This window comes from Oculina patagonica, chromosome 8, assembly GCF_052425735.1.
Source record: "Oculina patagonica isolate OP01 chromosome 8, crgOcupat, whole genome shotgun sequence".
Taxonomy (NCBI): Eukaryota; Metazoa; Cnidaria; class Anthozoa; order Scleractinia; family Oculinidae; genus Oculina; species Oculina patagonica.
The window spans coordinates 27,276,839-27,300,948 of NC_135765.1; the positions used below are offsets into that span (position 1 = coordinate 27,276,839).

Consider the following 24,110-nt stretch of genomic DNA (forward strand, 5'->3'; position numbering starts at 1 on the left):
TTCGATTTCTAGTCTTTTTCACAAAGCAAAATGAGCAAGATTGACCAATATTACGCGTGGTTATTTTTAATAATTGCTAAATATACGTAGTTAAATTTGCCATATTCAGTGCATATTTGAAACTTCGCTCAAAAGAGATCCGTCCTACATCTCGTAAAGCGCTCCACAACCACAGCAAATTCGGAAAATGAGTTTTGTTTGTTTTTCACGCCTCCGAAACAAAAAAGTTGGGGGGAAATATGTGTGGTTTTACAACTTTCACATTTTATTGAATAAGGCAAGTGTTAAAATCAATGGCAAAACAGTTGCTTCGAAGCTGTGCAGATCTCTCGATCTCGCCAACAATACAATAATAGGTTTAGGGAAGAATTAAGGAACCCTAATGTAACAACAGAAAAATATACAATTGGCGAAATGATTGTAACTCCTAAAAGTACCATTTTGACGGCAGCGAACGAACAAGCCATGTAACAACATAGTATCAAAATGTACACGAAAAATGTGTTCAAAGCAGATTTCTTGAATTTTTTTACGCTAAAAATAGAATCGTCATTCGAATCTTGTTGTTGATGTTGAATCTGTCTCTGGTGGCGTCGAACAATGAGATAAATTGTGAAATAAACGGCAAAGTTTCCAGCTAAAAGGCAGGTGATTAAAGTATATAACGCAATGTCGGCTAGGCTTAAAGTCCACCGTTTCGTGAAAGGAAAAATAGCAGTGAATACCCAGATAAAAATTACCGGGTAACACGAAATGATGTCACCACTGCACGGTATCTCAAATGTAACTGAAGAGCGAGCAAGCGGTCGACTGCAATTGCTGAAACGGCGATGAAAGATACCGTGCACAAGAGATGTCTCAAAATGACAACATTTCTCAGTGCAAAAAGTATCATACACTGTTATTCTAGGACCCAACATTTTCGCTATACACAAGGGCTGGACAACCAAGACAACAAGTGATGTCTGTAGGGGAGTTAATCTTTAAAGTTTAAAGAAAATAAGTTTTATCACAACTCATGTAAAGTCCCTGATTTGATTGATTAAACTTTAGTTACCATAGCAACAGTGCAAAAGCTCGATTTTCATTCAATATTCGCACAATATTTTTGTAATTAAAAAATCTATCGATAGGTCAAATTACCTACAGTATGAGATAGTTATTCAACAAACAATATGTGCTGAACAATGGCTCTGAAAATAAAAATAAATGACTTTTGAAAACATATAGTTAATATTGCATGAAAGTATTAATGGAATTTATGAAAATAAAACAGCATGCAAATAACGACTTCTGTTCGAAAGGATATGCTATTATTTTATTCTTTTATAGCGTGAATTCGTTTTTTATGTCATCCCTCGGCAGCGTTGCTTAATTTATGAATTGGAAGAATGATTACATTTTCCAAACAATTATAGTATGACAGATCACGCAGCAATCGCGAGAGAGAGCCAGAAAGTGTGTACTGAGTCCCCAAAACCTTTATTAATTTCCTGTGCTATTGAAATAACTTTGTTAGCAGCAGTGAAATGAATAAGTAATAAACCACAGTTAATGTAAATATTGTTTCTGAAGCTGTTTTTTTTTTCCTCAGTAGAGAGAGACGACAGCGATATATATAGCTTTGAACGAAACGACGAACAGAAACTAATTGCATGCAACGATGGAAATCAACTTTACTGAGGCTAACAATAATTCTGACAAAACCAATTTTAGTGGAAACTTCTCGGGACGTGACAGATATTCTGTTGTACATAAACTAAATTACAGTATAGCACTCTGCGTCATCAATGTCATTCTCTGCTTTGCGACGGTGTTGGAAAACATTGGCTTTCTAATAACAATAAGGAAGACATCTTTGCATTCAGTGGCAAAAATCTTATTGACCAGTCTTGCTGTATCAGACCTTGCAGTTGGTTTGGTTGGCGTTCCCTTGTTTATAGCAATCATGTTAAGCGGCGGCATAACTATTGTCATATTTGGTAACGTATTGGGTCCATTTTTAGGGATGGCGTCTTTTCTTACCGTTACAGCAATTGGTGTCGACCGCTTGCTTGCTCTCCAGTTGCACTTGATGTATGAAGCAGTGGTGACGTCGTCTCGTGTCACTTTCGTGGTCATTTTCATTTGGGTGTTCTCTGGTATGTGCACAAGCATGTTGCTCTTAAATTCAAAAGAACCTGGTTTGATTGCAATATCTGCTGTTTCCATCAGCTTTCTTGCTGGAAACTTTGTTGTTTATTTGAAAATCTACTCTATTGTTCGACGCCATCAAAGACAGATTCAACAACAGCAACAACAACAAGCAAATAACGAAAACATTTTCAGCGTTAAAAGATTCAAGAAATCTGCTATAAACACATTTTTTGTGTTCATTCTACTCTTGTGTTGTTACACGCCATATTCTGTGTGCATTAGTTTGCGCCTTTCAGGTGCGTGTAGTTCGACAAACGTTTACAACACAACAGTTACATTTGTTTATCTTGACTCTTCCTTAAACCCTTTATTGTACTGTTGGCGAGATAAAGAGATCCGCGCAGCCATGAAACAACTGTTTCGCTGCTGATGAGATCAGATCAGATCAGATCAGATCAGATCAGATCAGATGCGATGAGATGAGATGAGATGAGATGAGATGAGATGAGATGAGATGAGATGAGATGAGATGAGATGAGATGAGATGAGATGAGATGAGATGAGATGAGATGAGATGAAATGAGATGGGATGAGATGAGATGCGATGCGATGCGATGAGATGAGATGATGAGATGATGAGATGAGATGAGATCGATGCGATGCGATGCGATGAGATGAGATGAGATGAGATGAGATGAGATGAGATAGATGCGATGCGATGAGATGAGATGAGATGAGATGAGATGAGATGCGATGCGATGCGATGAGATGATGAGATGAGATGAGATTGATGCGATGCGATGCGATGCGATGAGATGAGATGAGATGAGATGAGATGAGATGAGATGCGATGCGATGCGATGAGATGCGATGCGATGCGATGAGATGCGATGAGATGAGATGAGATGAGATGTGATGAGATGAGATGAGATGAGATGAGATGAGATGAGATGAGATGAGATGAGATGAGATGCGATGCGATGCGATGCGATGCGATGAGATGATGAGATGAGATGAGATGAGATTGATGCGATGCGATGCGATGCGATGCGATGCGATGAGATGAGATGTGATGAGATAAGATGCGATGAGATGAGATGCGATGCGATGAGATGCGATGAGATGAGATGAGATGTGAAGAGATAAGATGAAACAAGATGAGATGAGATGAGATGAGATGAAACAAGATGAGATGAGATGAGATGAGATGAAACAAGATGAGATGAGATGAGATGAGATGAGATCTAGATGTGATGAGATGAGATGAGATGAGATGAGATGCGATGCGATGCGATGCGATGCGATGCGATGCGTTGAGATGAGATGAGATGAGATGCAATGAGATGAGATGAAACAAGATGAGATGAGATCTAGATGTGATGAGATGATATGATATGATATGATATGAGATGAGATGAGATGCGATGCGATGCGATGCGATGCGATGCGATGCGATGCGATGCGATGCGATGCGATGCGATGCGATGCGATGCGATGCGATGCGATGCGGTGCGGTGCGGTGCGGTGCGATGCGATGCGATGCGATGCGATGAGATGAGATGAGATGAGATGAGATGAGATAAGTTAAGATGAGATGAGATAAGTTAAGATGAGATGAGATAGGAAAAGATACTAAGATACGTTGAGTTCACCGTTTTGCAACTACCATAGGAGGTTATCAAAGCGACAGCATCACCAGTTAAAACACCCTTTAAAGTGTAACCCTCATTTAAAAAAGTTGTTAATATATATTATAAAGAGCGGTCAGGTTCAAAGGAAAAGATGTATTATTATAAATTAAATAATTAACAGTAGTCACGGCTATAATAAATACTTAATAAATCAAAAGAATATAGACAGGGTCCCTTGATACAGAATATAAAGTTGAACCTCTATAAAACAAGGGGCCAACGGAATGGTAAAATATGTACGCTGTTACGAGGTTTCGTCATATCAAGGTTGTATTCCATATATTTTACTATTTTAAAACACGTGACCTTAAATACAATGACCTATAAAGCCCCACTTATCTCCAGCACTACCCCGCACTGGAAACGGACAGAGTATTGGCAGGTAAAATTGACTGTCAAACTGAGCACGTGACCTTGCCAGCGCTGGTTCGGAGAAGATTATTGGCAGGCCACAAATAAAGGTGCAGAAACAATGCCCAAAGCTTGGGGGAAGTCGCTACTAAATAGACTTAACCGCCAACCCCAAAGGCGGTGACCCCCCAAGTTTATTGATAAGCAAGTAAGCTCCATTCTTTTTCACAACAAATGCTTACTGATTTATATAGCACACCGTTGAAGGGAAGTACTTTAACATTATGCTTTTAAAGCTAGACATGCCTATGGTTGTGACCAATAGAAAACTGCCATCTTGCAGTTCATGCTGTGGCCTAATATGTAACACCTACTTGAATACCGTATTTATTCGATTAAGCGCCCAACCTCGAATAAGCGCCCACCATGAAGGTAGGAAAAGTCAAAATAAGCGCTCAACCTCGAATAAGCGCCCACCCCCCACCCCACAAAAAACTTAATTCCACAAGAGGAGTATCAATGAGATTGACATCGACTTAGTATTACTAACAGACTTCCCAATGACCGAGTTTTGTTAGTATTTTACAGAAAGCTTCAGTGAATAGTTAAAATTCTGCTTTGGTACATTATCAAGGTTTGTTATTATTTGTTGTTTTGTTACAAAATAAACTTGCTACGTGCTGAAAATGGTGACAATTATATAAGCAGCCAGCGTCGAATAAGCGCCCGCTCCCAAACTCCAAAAATCGAATCAATACGGTAATGCACCTAATAAACTTGAACGTCACGCTCCATTAACTGCGTTTTGCTGCTTGTGCCGTAAATCTTTCTTGAGAAGAAAGGGTGCTTTAAACAATCACTGTTCTGGCTGCAGTAATTATTTAAGTTAGCAGTTGCGAAAATGTGCCTTTCCATGCCTTGTTCAAATCCGGAGCCATCTGACAGTTTAGAGTATAACATAAAGAAGGCAAGGCCGAAAAGCGTAATCATTGTAAAAACCAAGTTTTGGTTTATTACAAGAAAATTTCGATTAAATGCAATATCGGCTCTATTACAGAGTCATAGTCATGTGTTGTTAATTTTTTTTGTAATAAACCAAAACTTGGTTTATACAATGATTACGCTTCTCGGTCTTGCCTTCTTTATGTTATGCCTTGTTCAGGACTGGAGAATCTCATCCAGGGGCAAGTGGTTCTCGTTTTAACTCCCCGTCCCCTCCCTCCTCAAGATCGCTGCTCTACTCACCCCCGCTAAGTACCATAACAACACGTGATCGTGATCTCCGAGTTTAGTTTGCGCCGCCGGCGATACGATTGAGCCTTGCTGCTTTGATTTTAAGTTCTTCGCTTGGTTTTCCTCCGATTAGGTAAGTGACTGAACTCATAGCACTTTCAAAGTACTATATAATGTTTTGCAAATGCTAATATTTAAGCTGGCTGTTAAATTCAGTTTGTATGCTCGCATATGTTGATGTCTTGTTGACCGTGAAGTCGACGGTTTATATGAGCGCTTTTTGTTTTTATTTCATTTGATAGAAAAGTGCTTTTTAAACGCGAGTAATAAACGTTTCCGTTGTCGTTTCAGCGGCAAACGTTACCTTTTAGGTAATTAAAGTATGCTCTGAAAGCTGAGTTTGCCGCCATTTTTATAAAGGAAAATTTAGGGATGCATGTTGCTGGACTCGGCGATTCTGGATAGGGGAATGAAAGTAACGAACCTTTTTTTATCTAACAGCCTTTTACTTTGACTTTAAATTTTGGGGGTGCATGGTACATTTAAACTCAATTAAACTCAGTTGAACCAAATTCATGGATTGACTTTTGGGTGCGTTTCTTTGGGAAAAATCCAAATCCGGATTCTTGATCCAAAAACGGATTTTGCGTTTCTTTACCTATATCCGAAAATGGATTAATCTTGGATCAATGATCTGAAGAATCCACACTCGGAGTGGATACATCAGATCATTCTGAATCCAGATTTTTAGGATTCATGATCCGTGCGTTTCTTTGGGAAAGGATTCAAAAAAGTACCTTGGCCCAGCGGTCTTTGCTGTGAAAATACAGGTTCGCTCTTTGTAAACATTGTCATACGGTAAGTTTTCAGGCAGTTATTTCGATCAAAATACAAAAATATTTCACGATAAAAGGAAACGGTTGCTTGATAGGTACATGTATGAAGTATCATTCTAAACTGGATACAGGTTTTCTGGAACAGCCACCGTGTGCCTACGGAAGTTGTATCCTTTTGAAATTGTCACGAGTGAAGTTTGCATTGATCATTTCGCAAACATTCTTCGCTCTCTGCTTTCTAGCCACACTGTGCTTGAGGCTAAAGAAGAACTATTTCGACGTGTGATTTTTGTAAAAGATTTTGTTTGCTGAAATTATTTTATCTAGGATACCTGCCTGACATGGGACGAAAAATAAATTTGTGCTGATATTTTATGTTCTGTGCGAAATGTGTTTACGGGGTTGTCATGGCAAAAAATCCATTTTCTGATTCTTCGTTTTTTTTGGAGCAAAGTATCTGTGTGATCTGAGATCAATCATCCAATTTTGGATTTTCCCAAAGAAACGTACCCTTTGACTGTGTTTTAACTTTGGTAATCAAACAAAATCGAACTCATACAAAAAAAAATACTTGTTTTTGTAAAACTCCAAGTTGAAAATCAGTTACAAGCCCGCTGTTGTGTACGGTTGCCTGTGCCACAGTCAGTTTTTTGCTTGTAGGTTTTCATGAAAATAACAGTTCAACTTTTTAATGGTCCAATAATACCAGAATACTGGGAATAGTGACAGCTTTATTCTATTATTGAATAATCAGTAAAAAAGGCAGCGAAAATTCTACTTTTGATGGGGTTGCTTTGTGTGTATACAGTAGGTTCATTAGAACTTGGGTTTATAGCACAACTAAAGTAAAGCGCGCGTTCTGATTGGTTAATTTAGCGTCTACTATTTGCCCATGGATGCACGCTGACGTATGCCTTCAACCTGAGCGCGCGCACTGATCTGATGCGACATGGCACAAGAAATTGCCACTACTTCACGAGTTTTTACTTGTTTTCTCGATTTTCCTGTAAAATTTGAAAAGCTAAACATAAGAAAACCATTTCTCCACAATGCTGAAAGACTTTGAGGTATAATGCAAGTTTGAAATAATTCAAAACTTGGTTTTGTTTGTATTTTTCTTTTAGGATTTCGTCAGCGTTTACGCGAGCACTACACGCAATTGTTCAAATAAGCGCGCGCACTTTACCTCAAAGAAACTTTAATAAATCGCCTAAAAGTTGTGCTATAAAACAAATGGTAAACGTCACAGCGTGCACTATTGAGTTACAGATACACTTGGGAGGTTTGCTAAGCACTCAAGAAGCTAGAGTCGCCCTCGGCTATCGCCTCGGGCGACTCTTACGCATCTTTCGTGCTTAGCAACCTCCCGCGTGCATCTGTAACTCAATAGTGCACGCTGTGACGTTTACCATTTGTTAAATAGTAACCAAGTGGACAGTGTCAGACCACAAAGTATTGTATGGTTCCTGAAAATATCCATACTCCCCCCACAGAAGCGTTAAAATTTCGGGGGGGGGGGGGGTGGGGGGGGGTCGCAAAGATCCAAAACTTTAAAGCAATGTATGAAGATAAATTGGAATTTCCAGAGAGGTGGGGGGGGGGGTCATAGGGCAAATCCCTTCCGTGGGGGAGGTATGGATATTAATTTTTTTGAAACCATACATTCACCAAACGCTATAATATTGAATACAATCCACTGGATTGTGTTTAATTCAGTTCAGTTGCTGAACTCAGTGGATCACAGTCTGATCAGTGATGGATTCTAATTTGTTTGATTGAGTTCAATTGGTTTGAAAATCATACATGTAGTGACACAAAGTTCGGTGTTTGATTTCTTTCGATTGCCAAACTCGTTTGATTGGGCTTAATTACCGAGCATTCAATTTATTATATCAGCCTTAAGGAGAGCAGGGATGGGACAGTGGGGAGAGCACTTGACGGCCACCAATGTGACTTGGGTTTGGGGGTGTTTGACTCCTGAACAGGGCATCATGTTGGTCGAGTTTGTTGTTGGTTCTCGTCCTTGCTCATCAAGTTTTTCCCCAGGCTCTCCAGTTCTGTTCCAACCACAAAAACCATCCCTTATAAAATTACAATCCAATTTGGTATTAGTGCCCCTCCCCCCTCTAAAAAATTGTTCTTCAAATAATTCATTCAAGCATGCCTAAATAAAGGTAATAAAAATTTATTTTCCATGTGCTGTTATTAACTAAAATTGATTATGTGCTTTTACCAACTAAAACATATTATATTTATGAGTCGATCTATTCAGTTGTAAAATTGACACCAGAGCAGAATCAATAATTATAATTATTGAGTGCTTCTTCCAAAAGGTTGTTACTTTTAGAAATAAATTCGGTGATATCACTATAAGTTAATAAGTACTTTCAAAAACACATTACAGCCTTGTTCTCAGTGACTTTCAACTTTGGAGTTTTTATTGTCATTTGAACATACATGTAGTTGCCACTAAATTTGCAATGAATGCAATGAAAGACTTAATGGATTGACTTCACAGATGTACATGTATTTCAGCTTGAATACTTTGAATTGGTTCATTTTATCTTATAAACTTTAATCCTAAATATGCCGGCTTTTTGAAGGGGGTAGTCTGCAATTGCCAGAGCAAATCATGTTGACTTCTCACATTTATACCACACTAAACACATGTGTTGAAATAAATGTTTAATTCTACCTTCATGTTTTGGTCCAAGCCATCCAAAGTGACATACTCTTAAAAAGCAAGGGTTAAACTCTTACCATAATCCAAAAAAAGTGATGGGAACCAAGATATGTAGTGGTAAATCTACATTTTCTGCCACACTCGCGATCCGCGGGTGAGTGAAGTCACTCCACAAAGCAGTACGATCGAAAGTAGATTTTGTCCTGTACCAACGTGCCAAAGGAAATTCATTAGTTATGGATCAATGTTGAGGTCCTGAAGATCCCATTTTTCAAGATTTTCTTGTCTGGTTTTGTTCTGAAAAGGCGTAACATTTTGGGAGAAGAAATACATAACAGAATGGCGGCCATTTTATCTTCTTCTTTGCAAGTGCAGACGCTCAAACTTGGGTGACCGTCGGCTTCACGATTTAAATTACGAAGGGTTGTCGAAGTTAACTAATGATCAATAGTACAGCAATTCCTATTGGCCCAATGTGTTTCCCTGACAAAGTAACCAATCAAATTGCTCATTACAATAATGGGGCGATGAGATCGGCCGCGGCAAATCTAGGAGTTTATTGATGGGCTGATTAAATCGGCCTGCGGCATATCTAGGGTTAATACAGCACATATTATCATCATCAAGTTAACACAGGAAGTTGCCTGGCCAGAGGACTCAGTACATGTTGATGTGTTTTCTTGTTAATTGAAGGTAGTAATAGCCAGTTGACCAGCCACTGCTTGAGCACAGCCCATAGCTGTAAACTATTATCTTTTGCTGAAAGGACAAAAATATGTTCCACCAAAAGGCTTCTTTCACTATATTAAAATTCAGCTTGGTAGCGTGGCCTAAAGGACACAAACAAAAGAAATGAATAAACATGCTTGTAAAATTTCTTTTGTTTGTGTCCACTTGGCCCTGCTTCCAAGCTGAGTTTTAATATTTCCAAAGAAGCCCATTACATGTAAGTCACCATTTTGTTAGGACAAAACAAAAATGTGGTATGACAGCACATTACATTGAATTTTGTTTAAAATTCAAAATTGTTGCAACATAGAAGTACAGGAGAACCCAGGTAACACAAACTCGGATAACTCGAACAACTCCACTAGTTCGAACTAACTTTCATTTCTCTTGGACTCATTTTCAGTCATTTTTACTTGGATAACTCAAAAACCCAGCTAGCTCGAAATTGTTTTTCATTTCCCTTCAAAGTTCAAGTTACCAGGGTTCATTGACCATTGTCTGATGACAGACTGTTATTTGCACTCCTGCAGCCTGGAAATTTTGAATACCAGGCTATTACAATTACTGTAGTCTTAAAGCCAAAGAGAGCATCTGAAAGTTCCAAAGTCTTAGCTGTTTGTTATAATTTTTTTACTAGAAACTCAGCCAATCTAATTTGATTGGTTTCCCCATTGCTTTTTATTAATTGATAGAACAGGATTCTTTTTATCTATCAATTAAACAGGATGAAATTGTAGGTTTTGGAATGCAGTGCCTCAGAGTTTCCATAGGTGGCAGAGCATGGGGTGGGGGGGGGGGCACAGCCTCCCCCCCATATTCCATATTTTGGGGACAGTCTAAGCCCATCAAGGTTCCAAAACGCTCAGCCACCTCCAGTGTTTCCTATTTTTGCCCTTGTTTTCTTTGAGCAATAGTCAACTTGGCTACACCTTATGGAATGCTTAAGCAATAGATGGTTTCTGTAAAGGAACTATCGGCTGATAGTTGCCCCACATTGATGTTTTAAACACACAAATATATAAATTACTAGCCCGGGAAGCCAAGCTTCGGCAGCTTATATATTGCTGGTTTTAAGAACGACTAACATTTAACTTAACTGAGATATTCAGATTGACATGAGCCTCAATATATCAATCATAGATTTCTTTTCTATTTTTGTCTTCTATAACAAGAAACAACATTATTTATTTGCAAACACATAGGGTGGTCTGCCTGTCGTTTAACCAGGGCCAGACAGATTGATTAAGAACTCATACTAGTTATATCTTTAATATCATTGTCTGCAGAGGCCTAAATCCAATAGGCCATTTTACAGTTGTCTGCTCAGTGACCTGGCCTTTGAATGGAAGTTAGGCTGAAGGTGATCTGGTTTTGATACATTCCTCACTGCTTTTGTTGTGTTTATCATGTTGTTCTGACCCTAACTAGTTTGCATTTACATGTACATAATGAAGCAGAAAGGTTTGTACCAATGCAAGGTCACCTCCAGCCTCACTACCATTCAAAGGCCAGGTCACTTAGCAGGCAACTGTTAAATGGACTGTTTACACCCTGTTCATGTAAGTCAATAAGAATTGAAGAAAATAAATGGTGAACTATAATCGCTTAAATAAAAAACTTGACCTTGTATAATTATCACATAAATACATATTTTTAACCTGTATAATCTTTCTCTTGTATTTTGACCTCGTTTTAAAGGTAGAGGGCCACTAGTTTTATAGTCATCTTAAAAGTGATATTTTACTTCTTAAATCATATGGTAATATATAGATTTGGCCAAGCCAAAAAGTGGAGCTCCACACTTATTTCCTGGTTCTTAAATTTTGTGAAAATACTCTCATTGAAAATACTGTTTTTGAAGAATTTAAACGCTTACTACACAAGAAAGATCTGTAGCTGAGACGAATCATTACCTACATTCGCAGAAATTGTGCTTTCAAAATCCTGTCACCCTAGACAAAAAAGTAAGATTGAAGTCTGCAATGCAATGGAAAAAAGTAACTTGGTCAATGAGCAGTACACCTGAGCTTGTGATAATTATGGTCAGAGGATACCTTGTTTTGTCAACTGTCAATTGGCCATGACATTGGTGTCCAATATCAAACATACGATAAGTAGATGTAACAGTGCATGTGGCGTTTCCGTATATGCCATCGATGTAAGTAATGTAATGTGTTGTGATTAATAAAATATTATTTATAAAAAAAAATGTAGAAGCCTGCGTTAACCTCCATGTTCATTGGGGTACATGTATGAAAAGATGGTATTATTCTGCTCCCCACCCCCACCCAGGTTGCCTTGTGACTCTCCCACCCCTCCCGGAAAGTCTGTACGGGAGAACACGCACTCCCACGATAACCAAACTTTCCCAGCCTCATGGGTTTACCAAATTTTCTTACCCATGGTGTTTCGCACACAGGCTCTGCCATTATATTTTTTTAATAAACGGTGGAGCTTAATATTGAAGCGGAAAATAATAATTATTTTTCTCTTGTTTTGTAAAAGCTGCCAGGGCAGAAGAGAACACAAGAAATGGCTGACACAAATAGTGTGGATGATTCAGAGATCTTCAGATGCAAGGTGTGTGCTGAAGTTTTTAAGGATCAGTCAGCTCTCGACGCGCATCTGGACCTGTACAGGAAGCCTAAACAACCAATCAAGTGTCTTCAGTGTAACAGGTGTTTTAAACAATCAGCACATTTAATACGACACATGAGGATTCACAGTGATGAGAAGCCATACAGGTGTACTGTATGTGACAAATGTTTTCGACAATCGTCGCATTTGAAAAGACACTCCAGGATACACAGTGGCGAAAAGCCCTACAAATGCACTAAATGTGACAAGTGTTTTACATCATCCTCCAATCTGCAAGCTCATGTACAAACGCACAGTGATGGAAAAACGCATCAGTGCACTCACTGTGACAGTTCCTTCAGGCTGTTATCACAGTTGCAAAGACACTTGAAACTTCAGCACAGTGGGAAGCTTTACAAATGTACGCAGTGTGATGAACAGTTTAAGTGTTCGGTAAATCTGCGCAATCACCTAAAGATACACAGAGGTGTGAAACCTTTCAAGTGTACACAATGTGGCAAATGTTTTAAGTCATCAGTTCAATTGCAGAAGCATGAGGTGATTCACAACGAGGAGACACCCTACAAGTGCACACAATGTGAAAAACACTTTAAAACTGACCATGGCTTAGTAAAACATGACTGCAACCACTCTGAAACATCTAGTGAAGTTAATGTAGTTGTTGTGGCAGTCCTGTAAATGAGCATAATTATTGCAAATACATGTCCAATCAACTCCTGCCTTGAAAACACCTCACTACTATACTACTATGTGGACCTTGTTATGAAGTGCTGTCAACTAAGAATTGTCCAAGGAAAATAGCTCCTATTATTACAAGCATCTTCTATTATATTGCATGTGCTTCCTACATGTATATTGTAGACGCCAAACTCTGCTCCAGATGTCCATTATAGTGGAAGTTGCCTGTACACCAAAGATGATTAAACCATATTATATAGCTTATTTGATTAAAAACCTGTTGTAATACAGTGTGTATATGAAGTGCCCAACTTCAGACTGTGGAATGTCATTTAATTATAATTCTCTTATTAAAACTCTTCTCTAAACCCTAAATTGTACTGTTGGCAAGATAAAGAGATCTGCAAAGCCATGAAACAACTGTTTCACTGCTGATGAAAAATTTAAGATAAGATGAGATGAGATGAAATGAAATGAGAAAAGATACTGAGATAAGTTGAGAACAATGTTTTGCAATAAACATAACAGGTTATTAATAGTGCTTATAAGTTATAACTACCTGGGTGTCCTGGGTCATTGTGGGATTGCTGTGTTTTCTTGCTTCTTAGTAGGGAATGCGAGATAACAAATAGAGAGAGCGGTCAGGTCCAAAAAGGATGCATTATTACAAACTAAATAATTAACAGTAGTCACGGCTGATGATAATGATGATGATATGATGATGATGATGATGATAATGATGATAATGATGATTCTTATTTATAAATCAAAAGAATACAGACAGTGCCCCTGGATACAGACTATAATGTGGAACCTCAAAAAAGGAGGGGCCAATAAGAGATGTTAAAATATGTTTGCTGTAACGAGTTACGTCATATAGAGGTTCGTTTCCATATATTTTACTACTTCTGGGGTGAAGAATATCGTGCGTTGTACCGAGGACTTCGTTACGCAGAGGTTCTTTAAGGTGGCTCGCAGGTATTAATGAGGCTGACAGTTCCCTTTTAAAGCACGTTTTAAAACGGGAAAACGTGGAGCGCCACGGTGAGATTTTTTGTAATTTACTCTTTTTCGCTCACTTCGCGTCCCCCTCTCCCCACGCGCTCTCGCTTCGTTTTGCTATTTTTGCCTTGAAAATTCGAGAGGCTGTGGACAGTCAAGCAATTCAACTATGCTCAAAACACGAACTCCAGCCAAGGTTGAATTAAACCCAGTCTACCCTGTCTGGCAATTTCTCCCAGCCCTGGCAAATCGACCATACTCCAATAGATCTAGTTTAATCCAGGCTTGGTGCCATCTAGGGGGACTTTAATGTATTTTATTACTTTATTGTTGAATGGTGATCAAGTCTCTGCTCTTTACGAAAGCGAATTAAAATTCCATTTGAACCTGTTACTAGTTGAGAGCAGTGCATGATGTAGCGTGTTTTTACTGAATAAATGATTAATATGTCCATTTAGGCTTGTTCTCTAATATAAATGTTGTGTTATGATAACTTACAACATAAGTTTGAATGACAGGTGCCATTCACATTTCTGACATGTGTGCCTGCGTGTGAAACATTTATTACATTTGTGACCAAACCTTATTACACTTGTCACTTTATTACAATTTTGACCAAATGTTATTACACTTGTGTCTTACCGTATTTTCTCGATTAAACGCCGGGCCCCGAATAAACGCCGGGTCTCCGAGCAAAATTTGTAAGTAAGCCTTCCATGCATTTATTTGAGGTGTAATATGCTTTAGATATGATGGCAAATTACGTTTATGTCACAAATAATGATTTAAATCCCTTGTTTAATAAAAATTTTGCTTCCATAAACTGCGCCATTCAAATAAACGCCGGATCAACGGAGCCAAGTTTGAAATAAACGCCGGGGGCGTTTAATTGAAAAAATACGGTAATTACATTTGTGACCAGTTATTACACTTGTGCCTTCAACAACTGTCTCAACTGTCTGGTGGTGTTTCAATATTTTTATTCGTTCTTCAACCTCTTCTCTAAACCTCCAAAAATTCCATTCACATTCAGGTATAACCCCCGCCCTAATTTATACAGTTTTTAATTGTTCTTGAGAAGAAAGAAGCACTTCAAAAATAGTTTCCGTTTTGACCCCGTCCCCTCCCTCCCCAAAGCTGCTGCACTACCCACCCCTGCTAAGTACCGTAAAACACGTGATCGTGTTTTGCTAGTTCAGTTTGCTCCGGTGATCGATTGAGTTTTGTTGCTTTGATTTAACGATCATCTTCGCTTGTTTTTCTACCGATTAGGTAAGTAACTGATCTCATAACTCTTTAAAAGTATTATCCGATGTTTAGCAAATGTTTTTATGTCAGCTGGCCGTTTAAAATCAGTTTGTGTTCGCATGTTTATGTCTTGTACTAACCGTTTTAAAAGTCGACGGTTTATGTGAGCGCTTTGTGCTCGTATTAATTAGTTCAGTATTAACCCTGTGATAGAAATGTGCTTTTAAACGCGGGTAATAAACGTCCCTGTTGCCGTTTAAGCGGCGAAACGTTACTTTTTTACGTAAGGTATGCTTTGAAAGCTGAATTTTGGCGCCATTTTTATAAAGGAAAATTTAAGAATAGCTGGACTCGGCGATTGAGGATAGCGGAATGAAATTTCAGAAGTAGTACCGGTAATAAATTTCGAAAATAATGACCCTCATTATCTTTGGTTGTAGCAGACTTTAGGAAAACAACTGTCTCATCAATGCACTGCAAAATGACGCAATTAACTGTAAAAGCGATGTACCAGAAAATGACAAATTTGTTAAAAAAATGCATGATATTTGTTCTTCAATTTGCTAGCATGCAGTTAGTTCCACTATGGTTTGCATGCAGTTAGTTCCACCAAGGTTGGAAACCAAAATCTCGGAGCACTCACCATCTGGACGAGTGACCTTCAAATTGCACTCGCCCAGATCAGTTTTCACTCGCCCAAGATCCTCCATTAAAAAAGAGACAATTTAGCCCCGCCCTCCACCCACTAATAAAATGTACAACTTAAATTTTTAATCACGTTTGACCCTTACCGAGCCAACGTGGTGGTCGATCGCGATACAGACGAAATTTATTTCTTCAATGAAAAATCGGCAAAAATAGACCTTACTCCACAATAAAAACAGGAGCAAACTTACTTCAAAAGTTGAAATGCAGTTTTATTTGATACGTATTCCTAAATTCCTGTAGTTTGTGAAACTGAGGTGGGAAAATAGCCATCTTGCCTTGTTTCGTGGCTTGGTGGACGAGTCAGTGTATTTATGACCAGAGGTATTACTTTGTACAAGCGCGTCCATCATGTAAAAGTCACCAAATGGAAGCCTTTTTTGTCTGTTTACGAACACAAACACAGCCTTGTTGGAGATTTTAAAATTTTAAAAAGCTATCGGCTTGTAGATAGTGTAGATTATTTTAAAGTGGAAAGTAAAAGGTAACGCTTATTTAAAATGATTTATTGAGAATCGTACTCCCCAAACTGGGCGAGTGATCCGTGATTTGTACTTGCCCGACAGTTTTCACACTCGCCTGGGTGAGTGGGCGAGCGCTAATCTCCAACCCTGTCCACATACCTGTAGGTCAAAGTTGGTGTTCATTATACAGTCTGACCTCTATTAAGCGGCCACCTATTAAGCGGCCACCCTCCATTAGGTGGCCACTTTCCAAAGTCCCGATTTATTTGTCACTAAACTGCTGTATTTGATACCTCTATTCAACGGCCACCTCTATTAAGTGACCGCGGCCACCTTTTTCTGTCTCAAGTGTCATATTTATATGGTTTTTTACCTCCATTAAGCGACCAGCAAATTATCTTTCCAAGCGAAATGGTGACAGATGATATTTTATCGTCCGTGAAATATCTTTAGCTAAATTTTTTCACATACTAACTGTTAATGCAAAAAGGCTTAAGAAACTTGTCAATGATGTTTTGCATATTTTTCTATACATTATCAACCAAAGAAATACTGTACATTTCAACTACGTGCCGTCTGCGGGGCCGTCTGTGTCAGAGCTATGGGCTGGAAATGCACTTGATGTTTCAATGTTACAATGAATTTTGGATCTACCGGTATCTTCATATATATGTACACTTTTTAAAAGCATTTTGCTACATAGAGTCAATAAAACAATACTTACTGCCATTCCTTTCCAATTTATATTGTACCTCTATTAAGCGGCCAACCTCTTTTAAGCGGCCACTTTTTAAAGTCCCAAGGGTGGCCGCTTAATAGAGGTCAGACTGTATTAAAGAGCTGAAATTGTGGGTAAGACTGAAGTATTTTCCTTTTCAATGTTTAGTGGGTTTCATTCGATTTTCGATGAGGGACTCCTGAAGACTCGACTTTGTATTTTCTTTGATTTAAGCTCGCTTTTCAAAAAAATTTTTTTTCCAAATTTGAGTTGCTAAATTCAGGGTACAGCTTATCTGCTGCTGCGGCTTATCTGCGGGTGTTTACGGTATGTTTTGCTACAATTAGCCTAGTCAGCCCCTATCAGCTCTGAGAAAAAATAAATTTTATTGATTGGTTGGAAGCTTACAAATTTGATTTGTTTAGAATTTGAACAGGATTGCATTAATGTTGCTCTTTAAAGGGTTAATTTTTTAACCGATGACGTCATCGCTTATTGCCATCGCATCACAGGGGGCCCATACAAGCAGCGTGACTGTTTGTATGTTCGAAATATAAAGAAATGTATTTAAGGATTTTGAAAGCGTCTTATTATGATATCGTTAACTTATTTCGAGTAATGTCTATGTTTAAGTTCAAAATAAACGTAAACCTACCTCAACTGTTGTATTTTGTCGTTTCTGCGGCTCAAAATGGCGAATTTGAGCGACGTGAAGTAACATTCAACGCAAAACCCTTCAAATCGCCCAAATTCGGCATTCTGAGGCTCAATAACGACAACAGACAACAGCTGAGGTAAGTTAACGTTTATTTTGACCTTAAACATAGACATTACTAGAATTTATTTTTCGATCATAAGACCCTTTCAAAATCCCCATACATTTCTTTATATTTCGAACATACAAACAGTCACGCCGCTTGTATGGGCCCCCTGTGATCGCATGAAGGGGGACCTTAGTCTGTCGCGATCAAACAGAAATCAAGTTTAACTTAACAAGAGATCGCCGCGTAGAACACAAAAGCAAAATACTCCCATGCAGTTAGAATGGAACACTACAACGTATAAATGATGGGATTTATTTTATTCAGTAGACAGAAATTTCTAATTGTTATAATATAAATTAAGGACCGCTGTGAGCAAGAGACCGTTTGACCTTTCTTTAAATTAGCTTGCTCGTGCGTATTGTATGTCGTTCATCAGATGTCACACTATAATATAACACAATCTCTGTTGAGACAATAATTTGCAACATCTGTAGGGAAATCGACTGTTAATCAACTGAGCAAATCTACAAAGAAAATGTATTAATTGCATCCTTTGCCTGTGAATTTATAAGTACTGTATTTATTTAAATGCAATCAAATCCCTTGTTTTAGTCAACTTGGCTGCACCTTATGGACTGTTTAAACAATACAGTGTCTCTGTCCAGGAACTAATTATTTAGTAATAAACAATAGAGTGTTTGTCTAGGAGCCATCGGCTGATAGTTGCCCTGCAGAAATTTGTTGCTCTTAAAACAAGTATTAACCCGCGAAGCGAAGCTTGCCAAGGGGCAACTATCAGACTGATAATTCCGAGACAGAAACACTCTATTGTTTTTATGGTTCATCACTAAATTTTTGTCTGTATGCCCATTCAAAAATAAGCATCGTGAATTATTTTTTACTTTTCAGTGAAATTGGTTGGGTTTTTCATCTACAGGCACTCCTGTTCACAAAAAAAAAAACATCACGGTTGAAACAATCCATCCAGGCATTTTTCTTCAGCGGGCACTCTGCCCTCCGGTGGATGAACACTATCACGTCACATGATGAATCCAATAAGAATCGGAGAAATTTTTTTTGGCAAAAATCGAACATTGGCTTCCTAGATAGTTTTCATTTTTAAAACGACCACCCTAGGGCTAAAAAAAAACTACATCAAGCGTCCTTAAACCAATCAAAATCTGAGAAAATTTAGTGGTGAACTGTAACTGCTAATAGTTGCCCTACAAAAAATTGGATGTGCTAAACACACAAATATATATTAGCCCAAGAAGCAAAGCTTTGACAGCTCAGTATTATGCTTGTTTTAAGAACAAGAAGACTATTGTTTTATTTAACTGATGTAACTGAGATATTTAGATAGACATAACACTAAATATGTACATTGTATTGTCCAGTGTTTTATTCATAACTGTCACAGATTTCCTTAAAATTCTACAGTCAGTTTGTCTTCTGGTCTGCCTGTGGTTTAACAGGGGGGGATAGATTGATTTAGAACTCATATTAAGTATATCTTTAATGTCATTGTCGGAGTCTCAAATCAATTTGGTTTGCATCATCAGCATTTCTGAGAAGTGGAGATATATAGTGAACAATTTACATGTAAGCCAATAAGAATCAAAGAAAATTTAGTGTTGAAATATAATTGCTTATAGAAAACTTGACCTTTTTAATTTATCACATAAATACATATTTTTAAACTGTCTTTAATCCTTCTTTTTACCTTGTGTTAAGGCAAAGGGCTACTAGTTTAACAGGCAGCTGTACAGTGATATTATTTTCCTTGTAAAGCTACCGGTATATATTATTATTATTTTTAAATAAAAGGGGGAACTAAAATTATATTAAAGCAAAAAAATAATAATTATAATTGTATTCTTGTTTTGTAAAGGTTGCCAGGACATAAGAGAACACAAGAAATGGCTGACACAAATAGTGTGGATGATTCAGAGATCTTCAGATGCAAGGTGTGTGCTGAAGTTTTTGAAGATCAATCAGCTCTAGACATGCATCTGGAGCTGTACAGGAAGCCTAAAAAAACAATCCAAACAATCCAATGTCCTCAGTGTAACAGATGTTTTAAACGATCAGCACATTTAATAAAACATATGAGGATTCACAATGATGAGAAGCCGTACAGGTGTGCTGTTTGTGACAAATGTTTTCGACAATCTTTTCATTTGAAAAGACACTCCAGGATACACAGTGGTGAGAGGCCCTACAAATGCACTAAATGTGACAAATGTTTTACATCATCCTCAAATCTGCAAGCTCACTTACAAACGCACAGTGATGGAAAAACCCATCAGTGCACTCACTGTGACAGTTCTTTCAGGCTGTTATCACAGTTGCAAAGACACTTGAAACTTCAGCACAGTGGAAAGCTTTACAAATGTACGCAGTGTGATGAACAGTTTAAGTCTTCAGCAAATCTACGAAACCACCTAAAGATACACAGAGGTGTGAAACCTTTTAAGTGTACACAATGTGAAAAATGTTTTAAGTCATCAGTTCAATTGCAGAAGCATGAGGTGATTCACAATGAGGAGACACCCTTCAAATGCACTCAATGTGAAAAACACTTTAAAACTGTCAATGGCTTAGAAAGACATGACTGCAACCAGTCTGAAACATCTAGTAAAGTTAATGTAGTTGTTGTGGCAGTCCTGTAAATGAGTGTCGGCTGGAGATGTTCGCTAATTCGATTATTGAGCCAAAACTAAAAGACTAATTAATGTCGGCTTGAGATGTTCGCTAATTCGATTATTGAGCCAAAACTAAAAGACTAATTAATGTCGGCTTGAGATGTTCGCTAATTCGATTATTGAGCCAAAACTAAAAGACTTTATTATTGCAAGTACATGTCCAATCAACTCCCGCCTTGAAAACACCTCTCTATTATACATGTGGACCTTGTTATTACAGACCAAAGTTGAAGTGCTGTCAACTAAGAATTGCCCAAGGAAAATACGGTCGGTATAAAACGCAGACCATGCAGACTGCAGACTGCAGACCGTGCAGACCGTGCAGACGGTGCAGACCGTGCAGACTGAGTAATTTTTTTTTCTTTTTTTTTTTACATTGTGTTTCACAAAACTTTTGACGAACGGTTTCCGAAGTTCGTTTGAAATTCGCGAAGTTCGCTACGAACTTTAGGGGGAATTTCATTATGTAGTTGTCAATCAAATTACGAACTTCGAAACGAAATTGTGAATTTCACGTGCAGCGAAGTTGAAAGGTTGAGGAGTTCGCAAGTTGAGAAGAAGTTCGTCCAGTTTGTTTAATTTAATGAAATGAATCCGTTCACGGTACAAGGAAAGGCAATTTCAAGTCCAGGAAGGCAGGAAATCATCTAAAGTTGGCTTCAAGGTCAAGGATTATTTTATTTAGCTTCCAGCTTGTTGAGTTTTCTTCTACTGTCAGAGAGCGCGTTACACTGTAAACATTGGAACATTTTAAGTTATAGGTAAAACGAACTGGTCGGACATAGCAGTTTATTTGTTAAGTTCAGGTTTCTAGTTCAATTTTATAACGTAAACAAATGCTTCGGTTGGTAGTTATGTTTTGGGAATACAGGGTTTTCTTGAGAAATCCCCCAAAATATTTTACACTGTCCTTAATAATAAAATATAAGTAATTCGTAAATAAATACACATTTCAATTGTTCCAAAGCAAGTGTTGTTTATTAGTAAAAAAAATTTTAACCAAAGCTTATTTTTTTGCAAATATAAATTCTTTCAGAGGAACAGAGTTTATCACGAACAGACAGATGGCGTGACTTGCTTGTTGTGTAAACACAGAAGTATAACAACATGGAATTGAAAAGTTCTGGTTTTCCGCAGATTTTCCAAATTGATGTCCTCTTTAGAAGATTTTTACGGCACACACAAACAGTATTTTTATATGTAAACCGGTTCATCTGTTGAAATTTTTTCCTTCGAAACTGCACACGGCAGAACTTGTAATCTATTTTTAGTCGGGTGTCGGGTGACATTGGGAAAACTCAGTTGTAACATTCACAAACCATTTTCAGGGCAGCCTTGCTTTTTAGTCCGTTCATGTCCTGCCTTACTGGACTTGGGATTGCTTTTTGCTGTACTGGGAACGGATTCATTTCACCAAATTAAACAAACTGGACGAACTTCTTCTCAACTTGCGAACTCCTCAACCTTGCAACTTCGCTGCACGTGAAATTTACAATTTCGTTTCGAAGTTCGTAATTTGATTGACAACTACATAATGAAATTCCCCCTAAAGTTCGTAGCGAACTTCGCGAATTTCAAACGAACTTCGGAAACCGTTCGTCAAAAGTTTTGTGAAACACAATGTAAAAAAAGAAGAAAAAAAATTACTCAGTCTGCACGGTCTGCACGGTCTGCAGTCTGCAGTCTGCATGGTCTGCGTTTTATACCGACCGTCCAGATGCAGTCCATTATAGTGGAAGTTGCCTGTACACCAAAAATGATTGAACCATATTATATAGCTTATTTGATTAAAAAACTGTTGTAATACAGTTTGTATATGAAGTGCCCAACTTCAGACTGTGGAATGTCATCTTAGTATAATTCTCTTATCAAAACTCTTCTCCCCGGCTAAAGCCTTAATTGTACTGTTGGCAAGATAAAGAGATTTGCAAAGCCATGAAACAACTGTTTCACTGCTGATGGAAAACTTAAGATAAGATGAGATGAGATGAAATGAAATGAGAAAAGATACTGAGAGAAGTTGTGGACAATGTTTTGCAATAAACATAACAGGTTATTAATAGTGCTTATAAGTTATAACTACCTGGGTGTCCTGGATCATTGTGGGATTCCTGTGTTTTCTTGCTTCTTAGTAGGGAATGCGAGATAACAAAGGGACGAGAGAGAGAGAGAGAGAGCGGTCAGGTCCAAAAGACCCGGCATATCCAATGGAACAAAATTGAACCAAAAATCAATCGAACCTAATCGAACACAAATCGTTCGATTAGGTTCGGTAATCGAACAAAATCGAACATCTATTTTGCTGTAAGTTCGATTTTTGAACCAATCGAACACAATCCAACTAAATCCGCTTGGATTTTGTTTGGAATCCCTCTTTTGATAAGTAAATCACACAGGACAAATAAGGGGTTACAAAATGTCCACAATATAAACAAACAGGATTTCGGTAATCTAATGTTCTATTGAGTACGATTGTCGACTGTTCGGTAATCGAACGTTCGATTTGTTCGATTGTCAACTGTTCGGTAATCGAAAGTTCGATTTTGTTCGATTGACAAATTTTATTGTGAGTTCGATTATGTTCAATTACCGAACCCAAACAAAGGATTGGTGTTCGATTGGGTTCGATTACCGAACGTTTGATTGGATACAAGTAATGCTATAATAAATACTTAATAAATAAATAGAATACAGACAGGGTCCCTGGATACAGACTATAAAGTGGAGCCTTGATAAAACAAGGGGCTAACTGAAGAGAATGGTAAAATATGTTCGCAACCACGTTTCATTATATCAAGGTTCTTTTCCATATGTTTTATTATTTCTTGGTTAAAGAATGTTGTTCGTTGTACAGAGGTCTTCGTTAAGTGTGGAGGTTCATCAAATCGAGGTTTCACTTTATTTACATTGAATAGTCATAGATTGTGCTTCATTAGCTAGTATACATGCATATAGATGTAGCCCTGATAATATTTACATGTAATCTGTAGGAGGATACAACTTCATAGGCAAGGTTTGTTTTCCAGTTATATTTTTTATTGACAAGAAAAAGTTTAAACAATCACTTTTTTGGCTGATAATAAAGTAATTGTTTTAGTTAGCAGTTTGGGAAAAATGCCTTTCGATGCCTTGTTTTTTTTAGGACTGGAGACTCTGATTCAGTGGCAAGTGGTTCTCGTTGGCGGGGGTACATCGCTTAACTTGGGTTTCATGCAATCCAAAAACTCTATGCTCAAAACAAGATCCTATGTTTTGCGGCGTTTTTTCATTTTTGGGGTGATTTTCAGGGATGTTTGGGAGTTGAGATAGTTTCTCTCAAAGGATTTGTAAAATTTAGAGAAATGAGAAAAAAATGGAGATTAAATGTGATTTAAAAACTAGAATTTTAATTGAAAATTGGTAGACGGAGACCAGACAGTCCCCCTAACAACCTGGAGTGCTTTTTGTCTCGTGGTGTTTTAATTTTTTTCTTTTATCAACCCTTTTTTAAACCTCCAAGAATTCCATTCAAATTCGGGCATACCGCCGCCCTAATATATCCAGTTTATAATTGTTTTTGAAAAGAAAAA

The 24,110-nt window shown here is 37.9% G+C and overlaps 3 protein-coding genes across 5 annotated transcripts in view; all 3 read left to right on the top strand.

Moving 5' to 3' along the window:
• Positions 1-24,110, top strand: part of LOC144663756 (uncharacterized) — a 99,119-nt gene that overhangs the window by 71,345 nt on the left and 3,664 nt on the right. The window contains exons 2-3 of one of the 2 annotated variants that reach the window (XM_078524815.1): positions 5,407-5,544; positions 12,165-12,960. In XM_078524815.1, coding sequence (XP_078380941.1) covers positions 12,192-12,935 — 744 coding nt within the window. In that variant the 5' untranslated portion in view covers positions 5,407-5,544; positions 12,165-12,191 and the 3' untranslated portion in view covers positions 12,936-12,960. Of the gene's footprint in view, positions 1-5,406; positions 5,545-12,164; positions 13,600-24,110 lie in introns of those variants that run through there. The other variant, XM_078524814.1, reaches the window with a different exon arrangement.
• Positions 1,664-2,566, top strand: LOC144664266 (histamine H2 receptor-like). Its single transcript, XM_078525371.1, has one exon. It carries the CDS (start codon positions 1,664-1,666, stop codon positions 2,564-2,566), a length of 903 nt encoding a protein of 300 aa, XP_078381497.1.
• LOC144663753 (uncharacterized) lies at positions 15,136-20,800 on the top strand. Of its 2 annotated transcripts, XM_078524811.1 has the most exons (3): positions 15,136-15,209; positions 19,728-20,512; positions 20,679-20,800. In XM_078524811.1, the coding sequence occupies exon 2, from the start codon at positions 19,756-19,758 to the stop codon at positions 20,506-20,508; it is 753 nt and encodes a 250-aa protein (XP_078380937.1). In that variant the 5' UTR covers positions 15,136-15,209; positions 19,728-19,755; the 3' UTR covers positions 20,509-20,512; positions 20,679-20,800. The 2 variants fall into 2 exon arrangements, with proteins under 2 accessions (XP_078380937.1, XP_078380935.1); XM_078524809.1 differs by having other exon boundaries at positions 19,728-20,800.